Below are 15,711 nucleotides of genomic sequence, written 5' to 3' on the forward strand. Positions count from 1 at the left end.
TACATCAGTGTTCAAACTGAGTCAGTATCTTCTTATCTTTGTTTACATGACCACTAAAAGATATGTTGAAGTTTGCCACATGATAAAAACTGTGCCATTACCTGCCTCTCCCCCAGAACTATCTACTTTTTTTGTTTTGAGATGGAGTCTTGCTCTGTTGCCCAGGCTGGAGTGAGTGGTGTGATCTCTACTTGCTGAAACCTCTGCCTCCCGGGTTCAAGCAAATTCTCTTGCCTTGGCCTCCTGAGTAGTTTTTTGTAATTTTTTTTAGTAGAGACAGGGTTTGATCTTGTTTCCAGGCTGTTCATAAACTCCTGAGCTCAGGTAATCCACCTGCCTCGGCCTCCCAAAGTGCTAGGATTACTGGTGTGAGCTATTGCACCTGGTTCCATCTACTTTATAATTAGCATCAATTCATTGAAGATTTGGAATTTTGGTTGTTTTTTCAGCCTTAGTTCTTAACGAGATTGGGAGTTTTTTTCTTTCATTCTGCTTTCCTTTTTTTTTTTTTTCAGGACCCTCATTGGTGTTTAGTGATAATTAGGAGGGGCACTTCTCAGAGCTGCTAGGTAAATGACATTGTGAGAAAACTTCTGACCTTACATTTTAAATGGTAACTTTAACTACTGGGATTGTGCATTGCATACACCAGTTGATTCACATTAAAATGGTTAAATTCAATTGGACAACTTGACGTTTCAAGAAAAATACCTCATAAATCTATTGCTTTACGAGTGATCAACTATTTCAGAACAACTAAGATTTGCTTTGAGACCGTGAGGACAAGTGAGAGTCCAGAGTTACGGATTTCAGGCAACTGGATGGTGCCAGGGTCCGTACTAAACATATCCAGAACTCATCTTTGTCATTAGATTGGCCCCTAAATGCCACTATCCAAGCCCAAAGACAAGTGTTTGTTAGTTTCAATAGTCCTCATGTGTTTGCTCACAAATCTGATACATAGCTCCTTTTTTGCTCTCTTTTCTTTCCCTTGTGTGCATAACATGTAAAGCATGATCTCAAATCATCAATTTTCTTTTTTTTAAAAATTGGTGTCTGAGCTATTAGTAATTGGCAGTTTTTGTGGTGGGTAAAATGGTGAACTCTATTGAATGTTTTTCCAGAGGAGGTGAGATTGTCAATTCTTTCTTCTTTAAAGATGTCAACATTTCTGATATAAACCAAGGCAATGAACTTGGCATGTTAGCTTTTGTCACCTGCAACTAGGGTTTGATGGTAATATTTTAAATTGTCATATTTACTAATAGTTGCTTTCTTTGCTTTTTCTTATATTAAAATTAGTTGAGGATAGAATAATTGACTGAATTGAAGTTCACTGGTCTTGTTAGTGTGCTTTTCATAGCAATGAAAAACTAATTTTGCTTTCTTTTTCTAGCTTAATCCTGATTATCGAGATGCCCAAAATGAAGGAAAGACTGTGGTGAGTAGAAGTGACTTTTCCCCAACAAATCTCAAACATATTGTTTATATTTTATATAGACTATTGGAATTTTAATAGTACATTTGAAGACCAGGGACTCAGAGAGATTTTCTCAGTACAGTCTGTGTGTCACAGGTGAAAGGTGATATGGCTTAGATTATGAGAAAATGTTCAATAATGGGTGTTTGGGAAGATTTCTGCAAGTTGGAGGCCATTTTTAGTAGAGTACTAAAGGGAGCTAGCATCTGGGAGATATGGTAGGTCTAGGTTTAGTTTCCAGAAATGTGCAGAAATTAAGAAAGAGAAATAGAATTATGGTGTGATGTTAAAATAGGAGAATAGGACATTCCCTTTGGACTCAAAATGATTTGGATTTTATTTTTGGAGAAATTGAAACATCTAGCTGACTGATTTTTCTGATATTCAAATGTGTCCTACTTGAAAAACATCTCAATCTTATTTTAAAACCAGTTTTCATGACAATATTTATTATTATTTACACTGCTTATTTAACCATCTGTAAAGAAGAAAGCTTCATGGTGACAACATGGCTTCTTTATTCAATCAGAAACTCAGGACAATTTGATGTGATGCACACAAAATCTCTCGATGATGGGCTAGATTTTAAAGTTTTCAGAAGTACTTTAGCTATTTTGTAATATAGATACAGTCTGTAATTCAATTTTCTTAGGAGTTTAACAATTCCTTTTGAAATTGGTAGGTATTATTACCACATCATTCAAAATTCTACCCATTGATAAAAATAATTGGAATGTTTAATTAACATGACCAGTATCTTTGCATTGGTATAATGGTTTTATGAGGATATTGACGTGGGGGAAGTGAATCCAATCAGAATTTCTGCACCTCATTCAATCCTGTTTGACTCCCTGTCTGACTGCCAGGCTTACGATAGAAATAAAGCTGTGAAGTATCAGGTAACTGGCCTAATGAAACCTTTGACATACAGAAAGTCTCTAAATACAGAGGTAGATTTATTTCATCAACTGGCTCTCCTATTTATAATTCAATTTTAGCATACTGGGTGGGTTGGTTTTCACATGGCTGCCCCAGGATTGTTGGGTCCTTACTTTCCTATGATTTAGGATAATGCTGTTAGTAACCAGATTTAAAAAGCAGAGTGTGAATCATGGCTTCTTTGGTTTTTACTATAAGCTTGTCAATGGCCTCCACCCAAAGATCGCCAGGAACACGTGGGTAGTTGAACAAGTTGAGTTTATTACTTATGCAGTGAGAAAGCACACGTACCATGGGGAACTGTGGAGCACATCAGAAAGTGTTAGAACTTATTAGAGGATTTGTGTTTGTGTATGGTAATTTGAGGAGGATTTAAGGAAGTGAGGCTTTGCTGTGGATGAGTGTGCTGTCAGGAAGAGGAATTCTATGATTGGTATCTTAATAAATTTTATCTGTAGCGAGGACAACAGTCACTCATATTAGTTAGGGGAGAGGTATATTTGGTCATTTTTGTGGCTCGGACAATATTCATATTTTGTCTGTGTTTTGGCATAGTTAGGGAATGGTCTTGTTTTGTCTTGACCCATCACAGTCACAGAGTGACCTTGTCTGATGTTGATGCTCTATGAAATTGTTCATGTTCAGCAGAAAACAGCATGGCTTTGCTAAGAGGACCAGGCTGCCTATTGGATGTCAGAGGTTGCTGCTTTTCTCTTTTACAAGGTTAAAATTCTGTGTGACTTCTTCAGCATGGTGTAGGGCCAAGAGTCTTGTTCTGGCACCACCACTAGCTTTTGTGGCCTTGGACAAGTGAGATAGCTTTCTTGAGACTCAGTTTCCTTACCTGTGTAATGGGATGAAGATGTTTGTCTTATGTACGTCATCTGCATGCCATGAGGATAAACTAAGATCAGACAGATGGAAACTCTTGAATTTTTAAGTTGTTTCTATTAAAAGAGCATCATATCAAAGTTTCAAATTATGCAACTGAATTAAATCTCTGTGTACATGTCCTTTCTGTTACATAATATTCAGTGATACTACCGATGATTTTGGCCTGAGCAGAGTGGGAGAAAACAGTCTTCTTCCATATCCAGGGATTTTGCATCTGGGTATTCAATCATCCACAGATCAAAAATACTAAAAACACCAACATATAATAACACAAATTAAAAAACGATACAGGATAACAAGTATTTACCTGGCACTTACACTGTATTAGATATTATGACTAATCTACAGAATATTTAAAGTATATAGGAGGATAGAGGATATGTATAGGTTACATGCAAATGATATTCAATTTTATATAAAAAACTTGAGCAGATTTTTGTATTTGCAGGGGGTCCTGGAACCAATCCTCTGCAGATACCGAGAGATGACTACATAGAGTATGGAGGTTTTATGGAACAGCACAAAATATATAAATGATCATACATCCATGGTGAAGTTCACTCTTAGTGTTAATCAAGCTTTTACTTAGACTTTGATAGTTTTTCTTCTTTTTCTTCCAAAACGTAACTTCCTCACTCACCTTTAAAGGTGAGAAAGAGTGCTTTTCCTTTAAGTCATTGTTATGGGCAGTACTTTAGTTGCACACAACACAGATGGGTCTGGTTTTGTCGTAGATGTTTATGACTGGGTCTCATCTGTCGTCTCAGAGAGACATCCAACTGGAGACAGTTGATTTAATTATTTTTCCTCTCTAGAATACCTAGCTTGAGAGCAAAGAAAATTGGGAATATGGAGCCATAGAGCTAATAGACCATTTGTCACAGAGCAGCAATTATTTTTCTGTCTAAAGAAGAAAACAAAGGAGCTGTTAGAGTTTATCTCCAGCCTGTGAAATATGAAATCAGTTTCCCAAAACAGAATGCTGTTTCACCTCAGATCTGAGTTCCAGTAATGCTGACTTTATTATGACCATGCTAATTTTTTTCTTTCCTCATTTTCCTGATGTTGTCTATTTAATGTTCAGTTAATATTTTTTTTTCTGTAATTTAGAAAGCTTTATCAAAATGTTGCCTTCCATATTTGAAGTTTCAAAGGTTAATGCATGGTGCTGCTGAAATGAGGCAGTGTGTGTCAGAGCTCCCATTAAGACACAAATTGCTGTATTTATTCTACAAAGGAGTCTATTATTTCCAATCTTACAAACATACAGCATCCACAGGGACCCTGTAAACATTGGAATCGTGTCAAGCCCAGCTGGGAACCTGACAGTCATTAGTTTCTTCTCCTTGAAAGGCTGCATCATTTCAAATGGCTCTTTGAAGGGGCATTTTTTTTGGAATTAACACTACCCATCTTAACATTACCATATTTATGTGGAATGTGATCTGATTTTTCTTGGAATGTCTGTCTTACATGTTGGGGTTTCTAACCATATTAAGCCAGATAATTCTTTGTTGTGGTGGGATGGCCTTTACCTGGAGGATGTATAGCAGCATCCATGGCCTCTACTCACCAGGTGCCAGTAGCAGGCAGGCCCCTGATTGTGGCAACTGACAGTGTGCCCAGAAATTGCCAAATGCCCCCTCAGGGGGCAAATATCATTCCCTGTTGAGAACTACCGGTCTATGTGCTTTTATATACATCAACAGAAATGTTCCAAAAACAAGGGAACTTTGTGGAAATATAACTGAACATCCTGCTCCATAGCATTTGGAGGGGGGAGTATGCCAGATTCTGATAGACCTCCAGATTTTCCTGAGTACCAGATTCTGACCCATGAATTCCCTTGTTTTATTCTATATTCATCAGTGACAAGGTGATAAGGAAAACACAGAAGAAAAGGTTCTATTAGGAATTAGATTAAGAGTAGCAGTTTGTTAAGGAACCTCGGCAAGAGAAGTGTTGCAGTTTTAAATGGCAGTGTTGCGTGCGGTTACATAAAGTCAATAGTGAGAGCCAAGGAGAATGTGTACCAAAACACATGTGCCAGCATATCATTATGCTGCTATGGCCACTCACAGGTCTGAATCAACTCTGCAAATGCAGACGTTTCTTACAGAATGTCTCTGGCTCCCAACAACAGAATTGCAACGTGATGTCTGTGCTAAAAATTTGATGACTCACAAATAAGTCAACAGAGAAGGTGTTCTAGGGGCTGAATGCTGTGTGGATGCCTGTAGGCCCCAGGACTGCACGGGGAGCAATGAGAGACATTAGCTGAGTTGACTCAGCTGGCTTTTCATAGGGGATTTTCTCCTTGTATAACCTAAGAGGCTGTGTGGCTTGCTTTCTGAATGAGTGAAAAATGCTTGTTCGATTAAGAGCTTAGTAGACCAGGCTGACATTCCAAGGCCCTGCGTTACCCTAAATTGAGCATTTTGGAGAGCTAGCTGAGGTTACATTTAATACCTGTTTAAATTCTGTTTTACCTTAATGTATTTTCATAATGCAAGAGAGAGGGCATTGAGCTTCTGTAATTCTGTGTGGGGAACTAGTGTTTCTGTGTCTTTTTTCTTACTTAAAAAAAAATCAATGTGAGTTTATAAACAAAGTCCACAAGCACACAATTTACAACTGAATTGTCTTCATGTTATAAAGCTATATTGACTTTTTTCTATCTTGAACCTTGAGTCATACATTAAAAATTGCATACTTATCACACATTATTCAGATGTCATGAGAGGCTGGCTTGAGGGGCAAATTCCAAGGAGTGGGCTTGAAGTTTACTGTCAAACTGCCTACCAAGAGAGTTTATTAAGCAAATTAACAGAGTACAAGAGAAGAAAGCAGAATGCTTTAGGCTACAGCACTGTTTTTTAAAAAAACTTCTCAACATGTTTGAAGCTCTTATTCACTCATAAACAATTATATGCTATTTACAAGTGGAGATTTTCTTTTCATTAAAGCTATTTCTAAGAATCTAAGTGAACTATTTAAGGGTGGAATTACTTATCCTATGTAATTAAAGTAAAACTACAGGTCTTAAATAGTATGAGTAACTCAGAGTGACCTATTTTAATTAACCCTAATTGGTGAGTTTTTTTCTGTGTTTGGAAGACAGTCTAATTGTTGTAGTGTGAGAATGTTAAAATAGAGAGGTCCCTGACTGCTCTTATTGGGTCTTTACAGGGAGACATTGCCAAGTAGGGTAGGGTAAGAGGGCAACCTCTAGGAACCTGGGTATCTCTTCTCGTGAGTCTGGAAAATTAATTTTGTTGGCATTTTAAAAGGGGAGTAATTACAGGGGATTGACTCCTGCTGAATAAACTCACAAAAGACTGATGTATAACCACAATGCCAACTTTCAATTGCCAAATAGATCTAAATCTGTTTGGGTCAGTTGGTGCATTTTCCTTTAAGGAGAATATGTATCAAAAGCTAAATTAGAATATTGGGTTACAGGAGACTCAGGAAATTAGATGACACATACTCTTTTTAAGGATATGCTATGCTTCCAAGAAGATCTGGCAAGCCATTTATTGCATCTACACTAGGCAATGATGAGAGAAACTGTTTGATTCTCCATTTATTTGGGTTACATGCTGATCTTCTGTTAATAAAGCCTTTATTCAAACATGGTTCAATGTGAAAGAAAACGCTTTATCTTCCTTAGTTAATATCGTAGTTTAATTGTGCCTTCCCAGTATCCCACTTAAACCACTTGTGCCCAAATCTCATTGCTGATAATAGTCACAAAAATCCTTTGGATTATTTGTATAACTGACTGATCTTGTTCATAATTTCTGTGTCCCTATATTCTCAGGCAGTCTTCTCTCACATGTATTAACACTCAGTGTGCTTGTGGCTCTTTCTTTTGGCTGCAATACTCTTGCAAAATCCAGGGGAAAAAAGCTCTTTTGAAATATTTCTTTGTATCTGTAATTCTCCTGGTCTATTTCTCCCCAAGTTTTCATGATACTGAGGATATCATTAAAAACAAACATCCTTTGCTTTCTTTTAGAATTATCACTTCCTCTTCTAAACCTCCTCCTTCCTTTCCTTTCCTTTGTATGCCATCTTCTTCATAATCATTGTCCTCTTCAGTATCAGATGTCACTACAATTTTTAACCTTGAGAAGGAATTCCTACATGCACATGGTCCTCTACTGGGCCCTGTCAAAGAGGATTGCGTAGAACTTGTTCAGGCCTTCTTGCCTCAGCTGTTTGTAGTCAGACAGCAGTGTGGCTTTAGTGTCACCACCAGATTTCAGAGGCTTCGGGGAAAACTGCGTCTTTGCCATCCATATCTTATTATAACACTGGATTTTCATGTTGAGCTACATGAAACACACTTTTGAGTTTGCCCTGCTCTCCATCCCTCCCTCCTTCCTGTCCTTCTGTCTCCTCCACACCTGCCTCCCTCCCTCTCTTTTTTTCTTTTCTCCTTTTTTTTTAATTTTTTTTTGTCTTTTTGAGACAGAGTTTGCTCTGTCTCCCAGGCTGGAGTGCAGTGACACGATCTTGGCTTACTGAAGCCTCGACCTCCTGGGCTCAGGTGATCCTCCCACCACAGCCTCCTGAGTAGCTGAGACCATGGTAGTGTGCACCACCATGGCTAACTACTTTTGTATTTTTTGTAGAGATGGGGTTTTCCATGTTGCCCAGGCTGGTCTTGAACACCTGAGCTCAGTGATCCTCCTGCCTCAGCCTCCTGAAGCACTAGCATTATAGGCATGAGCCACTGTGCCTGGCCTCTTTTTCATTTTAAAATTGTCTATATTTAAGATACATAACACGATGTTTTGTATAGTAAAATGTTACTGTCGTCAAGAAAATTAACATATTCATCATCTCACATAGTTACCTTTTTTTTTTTTTTTTAAGAGACTCTCTCACTCTGTTGCCCAGGCTGGAGTGCAGTGGTGTGATCTCAGCTCACTGCAATCTCCACCTCCAGGGTTCAAGCAATTCTACCTCAGCCTCTGGAGTAGCTGGGATTACAGGCGCATGCTGCCACACCCAGCTAATTTCTTTTGTATTTTAGTGGAGATAGGGTTTCACCATGTTGCCCAGGCTTGTCTCAAACTCCTGAGCTCAGCCAATCGGCTTGCTGTGGCCTCCCAAAGAGCTGGGATTACAGGCGTGAGCCACCACAACTGGCCATAGTTACTTTTTATTTTTATGATAAAAGTACTTAAAATAGACTCTCAGCAAATTTCCAGTATATGATACACGATTATTAACTATACTCCGCATGCCGTGCATTAGATCTCTAGCCTTATTCATTCTACAGATATGTGACTTTGCACACTATGACCTCAATTTCCCCATTCCCCCTGCTCCTAAGTAATCATCATTCTATTCTGTTCTCTTTTTTTCTATGTATTGTGTTTTGTTTTATTTTTCCTTTTTGTTGTTGTTGTTGTTTAGATTCCACATATAAGTGAGAGCATGTGCTTTTTTTCTTTCTGTGTATGGCTTATTTTACTTAGCATAATGTTTTCTAGTTTCATCCATGTTGTTGCAAATGGTAGGATCTCCTTTTACAAGGATGAATCATATTACATTGTATATTAATGTATATTATATATATCACAAATTTCTTTATCTATTCATCTGTTGATGGATACTGAGGTTTTCTCCATGTCTTGGCTATTGTGAATAATGCTGCAATGAGTATGGTTGTACATGTTCCCTTATGAGGTGGTATTTCATTTCCATTGGAATATGCCCAGAAGAGGTACTGCTAGGGTATATAGTAGTGCTATTTTTAATTTCTTTAGGAACTTCCATATTGTTTCCCACGATGGCTGTGCTAATCCACAGTCCCACCAACAACGCACAAGGGTTTCCTTTTCTTCACACTTTCCCCATCACTTGTTATCTCTTGTCTTTTTGGTAATAGCCATTCTTTCTTTTTTATTTTTATTTATTTATTTATTTATTTTTACATTTTTGTATGAATCTTTAATTTTCAAAATACTACCAAATACCTTATCTGCATTGATACTCACATCTGCTCTATGAATTAGAAAAGGCCAGCGTCTTCGGTTTTTTTTTTTTCCCCATTTATTTATTTTATTGCATTTTAGGTTTTGGGGTACATGTGAAGAACATGCAAAATTGTTGCATAGGTACACACGTGGCAGTGTGATTTGCTGCCTTCCTCCCCATCACCTACATCTGGCATTTCTCCCCTTACTATCTCTCCCCAGCTCCCCACCCCCCACCATCCCTCCCCTATTTTCCCCCAACTGACCCCAGTGTGTAGTGCTCCCCTCCCTGTGTTCTCATTGTTCAACACCTGCCTATGAGTGAGAACATGCGGTGTTTGATCTGCTCTTCTGTCAGTTTGCTGAGAATGATGGTTTCCAGGTTCATCCATGTCCCTACAAAGGACACAAACTCATCGTTTTTGATGGCTGCATAATATTCCATGGTGTATATGTGCCACATTTTCCCTATCCAGTCTGTGGTCGATGGGCATTTGGGTTGGTTCCAGGTCTTTGCTGGTAATAGCCATTCTTAATAGGTGTGAAGTGACATGTCATTGTGGTTTTTATTTGCATTTCCTTGATAATTAGTGTTGTTGGGCACCTTTTCATATACTTGTTTTGAGAATGTCTTCTTTTGAGAAATGTCTATTCAGATCCTTGGCCCATTTTTTAACTGAATTATTTGTTTCTTGGCCGAGTTTTGTGAATTCCTTATATATTTTTTATATTAAACTTTTATCTGGCTTGTATAGTTTGCAAATGTATTTTTTAATTCATCGGCTGCCTTTTCATTTTGTTGATTGTTTCCTTTGCTGTGCAGAAGCTTTTTAGTATGATGTAGTGCTACATTGTTTATTTTTCCTTTTGTTCCCTGTACTTTTGGTGAGATAGCCAAAAAATCCTTGCCAACATCAGTATGAAGAAGCTTTTCTTCTGTGTTTTCTTCTAGGAGGTTTTTGGTTTCAGATCTTATGTTCAGATCTTTTGAGTTGATATTTGTGTATGCTGTAAGATAAGGGTTCAGTTTCATTTTTTTGCATGTGGATATCTCGTTTTCCCAGCACTATTTATTGAAGAGACTATCCTTTCCCATTGTGTCTTCTTGGTGGCTGTATGCTTGGGTCTATTTTTGGGCTTTCTATTCTATTCCTTTGGTTTATGTATCTTTTTATGCCAGTACCATGCTGTTTTGATTAATGTTGTTTTGTAATATAATTTGAAATCAGGACGTATGATTCCTCCAACTTTCTTTTTCAGGATTGTGTTGAATACTCTGGATCTTTGGTAGATACATACAAATTTTAGGATTGTTTTTCTATTTCCAGTAGAAAATGCCATTGGAATTTTGATAGGGATTGCACTGAATCTACATATTGCTTTAGGTAGTATGGACATTTTAATAATAATAATTCTTTCAATCTGTAAACATAAGATATCTTTCTATTGATTTGCAGCTTCTTCAGTTTCTTTTCACTTTGTTTTATGGTTTTCAGGGTATAGGTCTTTCACTTGCTTGGTAAATTTGTTCCTAAATATTTTATTCTCTTTGATGCTATTGTAAATGGAATTGTTTTCTTGATATCTTTTCAGATAGATTCTTATTGGTTAAAAGAAATGTGACTGATTTTTGTATGTGGATTTTGTATCCTGCAACTTTAATAAATTCATTGATTAGTTCTAATAGTTTTTAGTGGAGTCTTTAGGGTTTCTACATATAAGATCATGTCAATTGAAACAGGGATAATTTTACTTCTTCTTTCCTAATTTTTATTTCTTTTTCTTATCTGTGTACTCTTGCTAATAATTCCAGTACTATGTTGAATAAAAATGGTGAGAGTGGGCAGTCTTGCCTTGGACTAAGTCTTGGAAGAAAAGGATTCAACTTTTCTCTGTTGACTATGATATCAGCTATGGGGTTTTCATTAATGGCCTTTATCATGTTGAGGAAATTTCCTTCTACACCTATTTGTTGAGAGCTTTTATCATGAAAGGATGTTGAACTTTGTCAGGTGCTTTCTCTGCATTGATTGAGATGATCATGTGGTTTTTATGTTTTATTCTGTTAATGTGGTGTATCACATTGGTAGTTTTGCATATGTTTAAACCAACCTTGTATCCTACGTATAAATCCCACTTAGTCATGGTGTATACATTTTTTTAACCTGTTGTTGAATTTGGCTTGCTGGTGTTTTGATGAGAATTTTTGCATCTATGTTAATCAGAGATATTGGCTTATAGATTTTTTTCTTGTGGTGGCTTTGTCTGGCTTTGGTATTAGGGTAATGATGGCCTCATAAAATGAGTTTGGCAGTGTCTTCTCTACTTCTATTTTTTTTTTTTTTTGGAAGAGTTTAAGAAGGATTGGTGTCAGTTCTTTGAATGTTTTGTAGGATTCAGCTATGAAGCCATCTGGTCCTGGACTTTTCTTGGCATCTTGTTTTCTTTTGTTTTTTTTTTTTTTTTTTTTTAAAAAAATAAACCCAGCAACAGGCAGTCACAGAAGTAGAACAAAAAAGGCAAACATGTACAATCAGTTCTGTTTATCTTCTCCAGGTTGTTAGTTGATGGTTTTCTGGGCACCTTCTTGATTATCAAGCTCTTTCTGTAGCATAGCAGTTAAGGGGTTAGGACTGTGGGGTCAGCTAGAGCTGGATTTGCTATTCAGCTCCAGCACGTGAGAACTATGCACACTTGACCCCTAGAGCCTCAGTCTTCTCATCTATAAAATAGGTTAATAATATCTGACTTATAGCACTCACTCTTTAGTAAGCTACACATATTTTTGGACATCATTTTTTCCCTGCCAATAAAAAATATCTGCAGTAACTATGGACCATAGGCCATTTTTCTTGCATACTCCTGTTTTTCTTCTAGTGTACCACACTTACTTCCCTTTTCTTCTCCTTCCCCTGTTTGTGCCTTTCCATTCGAACTAGTGCTCTCCTCTCTCTCTCTCTCAAAGGATTTGCTCAAAACCCATTGTGGGAATTGAAATGCAGGAAATAAAACTGTAAAAGTGCTGTCTATGTCTGCTTACCTTGACATGTTTACTTTTTTGAACTTGTACTGTATAGGCTATTGGTGAAATTCTTAAGAAGTTGTAATGAACTAAAAAAAAAAAAAGTGCTGTCTAAAGTTCTAAAGAGACTAATTAAAACCCAGGGAATAAATTTTAATAGATTTCACTTGAGTAGCTGCTAATTACCACTAGACGCTAGCTACTGACTACTACTAGAGATTTATTTGGGAAGAGATTTCATGATCCTAAACTATTAAGGCCACTGTGCCAGCCATCTCTTTGAACTCATTTGTCTGGACAGACTACTCTCATTATTGGGCTATTTAAAGACATTTAGACTTTTTTTCGTGAGGGATGAGAGGGTGATTTTGCTCCTCATAAATTTTATCTGTGAAAGTGGGTCGCATGACCCAAGATAATTTTTTCAGAAGACTTGAGGGAGGGTCTTAGCCATGAGTTATTATTGACTCTTAGAGAAGTGACTCCTATATTATTTAAGGGCCCCAAACCTGGCCTCTGGCTTGGATTGGCTTGGATTCAGGCCCTGGTAGTTGAATTTGGGGCTGAGCATTTACTACCACTATTCATTGCTCCCTTCTCATTCTGCATCCTTTCTCCCCACCTCTTCTCCTTCCTTCTCTCCATCTTTCCCCTTTTTATCCTTCTCCCTCTGTTTCTACTTCCTCTCCTTTCTTCTTCCCCTTCCCTCATCTTTCATCTCTTTTAGGTAACTGCACTCATCTCTTTGCTCAATGGAAATTATAATGCTTATCTTTCTCTCTCTCAAATTTTTGTTGTGGGATTACTGAGACCAAACAAAGGAATGGCTTTGGTATTGTGAGAAGCTTTGTGTGCATTTAGAAGTATCAGTCAGGTGCAGTGCCTCACGCCTGTAATCTCAGCACTTTGGGAGGCCAAGGAGGGAAAATCGTTTGAGTTCAAGAGTTCCAGACCAGCCTCTCAACAACATCATGAGGTCCAATTAGTACAAAAATTATAAAAATTAGCCAGTATGGTGGCACATGTCTGTATTCCCAGCTACTTGGGAGGCTTAGGTGGGAGGACCTCTTGAGCCTTGGAGAGTGAGACTACAGTGAGCCTTGATTGTGCTGCTGCATTTCAGCCTGGGTGACAGAGTGAGACCTTGTCTCAAAAAAAAAAAGAAAAAAAAATCAGAAGTATTATTTGTTGTTTCTGCATTTTCTTCCTCCCTACATGCCCATACTCCCTTATGATGTATAGTAAGGTAAATATGCCCTTTTCTAGTCAATAAGTTTATATTTACTAATAAGAAATTCCTGTTATGAGGGTCGCCATTTGTGGAGAGTTTGCTGAACCCCTGCTTTCATTTAACTCTGAATTTTGGTCTCTGTGGAAGACACAGAAATCAGATACAAGAGCTACGAGGTGCTGCTAGGCTGTGAGGGATTTAGCAGATAACAATCCTCCTCCTGTTTGGGAATCCTGGCGATTCCCTCTGCCCATTCCCATTTCAATGGTGCTACCAATTTGTGCACCATTTACAGAAGAGGCCAGAAATGAAACTGCAAGTTTTTTTGATCCAAGTAAAATGACACTGACAATATCTGGGAGGGAGTAGGGACTCCAAGTGAATGTTCTGAGGTTATCAGGGTTAATATCTTGTTGTCAGAGCAACCATTAAAGAAACGCTTGTACATGGCTGCTTGCATTTGCCTTTTGAGCATCCCTTCCTTCCCTCAGTTTCATTTGCCTTCCTGTGATGGTGCAGTCGCAGTGTGTCTGTCTGTCTCTCTCTTCCTCTCTCATTTTCAAGTTTCACCTGTTTTAATAAATCTGTATATCACATATTTATTTACCAACTACAAAGCTTATATTGGATCCCCTGTTTTGGTTTTTCTTGCAACCAGTTCTTCCATGGGATACTGAGACTTGGGAAGTTCAAGTAAAACCACATATTCATTAATCTCCTGTTGGTGTCTGCTTAAAATGGTAGGGTGTGCTGGAAGCATTGACCAAGTTTCACATTGTTATGAAGGCTTCTATGTGTGGAGATATCCTTTTATTTTATTTCGTATACAATCATAGTATGTCCTTGAATCTGGTGGAGCAAGCTGCTTGTGAATGGGAATGTTGCTGTTGATTCTGCTCCTTTCCAAGTCTTATAATGTCTGGAGAGTTAGGTATAAACTCCTGCACACTGCCATGCTTCCTTTAACTTAAGAAATCTAGATGATTCAACACACAGGTTCTTCTCTGCATTTGTTTTAACTGCAGAATGGTCAAAATTACTACTTTGTAAATAGGTTTAAGTGAATGAGGAAAGGGTCCATAACTATTGTTACTGTTAGTGCCTAAATGATGTGGGCAGATCAAGCCACCCACTCCAGGAGTGTGCCACTTATCACTGTTGACAGTAATTACCTCAATGGCTGTTGGGCTAGAGCTAGTGTTTCTGGATGATGTGAAGTAGACATCTCTCCAATCCAAGGAAGGAATAACCTGTACATTTAAACCTTATTATCTGATTAACTGGAGAGTTTAGCAACAAACCTGTTAAAAGTAAATAACCTTGTACCTTCTCAACAGAGAGACGGAGACCTTCCAACTTCAAAGAAAAAACGCCAGGCAGGGGAGAAGATTATGTATACTTTGGTTTCAGTCCCACATGGCAATGACATTGCATCCCTTTTTGAACTTGATGCCACAACTCTTCAGAGAGCTGACTGCCTGGTTCCAAGGTAAAAAAAAAAAAAAAAATATATAATTTTTATATGGTTAGAAGGTTTCTTTGAATAATTAGTAGATGAGGAATGAGAATAATATATTTTTATGATATCAAGGGAGCAGGCATAAATAAAGACAAAATGTGTAAATCATTTTTCCTCTTCTGTAAGAAGGTTAACATAGTTTGTTTTATTCATATAAATAATTAAAATATGCAGGACCAAAGAAACTCTGAAAAATTTATAAGAATCATTTATTCTTATTACTTGTATGGCCTTTGGTTACTAAAATGAAAAATAATATAAAAGCATTTCTACTTATATATTTATCATTTATTTTTATTAGTTCAGATTTCCCATTTCATTCATTTATTTGTTCAGTTTTGTAATCATTCAGTCAACAAATATCTATTGAACATCTGTTACGTTTCAGGCATTGCCGTTGGCATTGGGAAGACAACAGTGAACAAACTAGTTATATTCTCACATTTAAATGGGGGAGACAGGCAGTAAACAAAACAATACACCTAAAATACTAATGTAAAGTTAGGTAATAAAAGTGCTTTGAAGGAAAAATGGAGGGTATGGAGAGTTCCATTAGGTAGGAGCGTTCAACTGTGGTCTCTCTGAGTTAGGACGTTTGAAGGATGATCTGAATGAATTAAGGAATCAAGTTCT

The 15,711-nt window shown here is 37.5% G+C and overlaps 1 protein-coding gene across 6 annotated transcripts in view; it reads left to right on the plus strand.

Moving 5' to 3' along the window:
* ITPR2 (inositol 1,4,5-trisphosphate receptor type 2) overlaps positions 1–15,711 on the plus strand; it is a 492,164-nt gene that overhangs the window by 132,913 nt on the left and 343,540 nt on the right. For 5 of the 6 annotated variants that reach the window (XM_032284102.1, XM_032284097.1, XM_032284122.1 and 2 more), the window contains 2 exons: positions 1,397–1,441; positions 14,897–15,048. In XM_032284102.1, the coding sequence (XP_032139993.1) occupies positions 1,397–1,441; positions 14,897–15,048 (197 nt within the window). The remainder of the gene's footprint in view (positions 1–1,396; positions 1,442–14,896; positions 15,049–15,711) is intronic. The other variant, XM_032284132.1, reaches the window with a different exon arrangement.

This window comes from Sapajus apella, unplaced genomic scaffold (genome assembly GCF_009761245.1).
Source record: "Sapajus apella isolate SASKATOON/1434 unplaced genomic scaffold, GSC_monkey_1.0 scaffold2, whole genome shotgun sequence".
In the NCBI taxonomy this organism is placed as follows: Eukaryota; Metazoa; Chordata; class Mammalia; order Primates; family Cebidae; genus Sapajus; species Sapajus apella.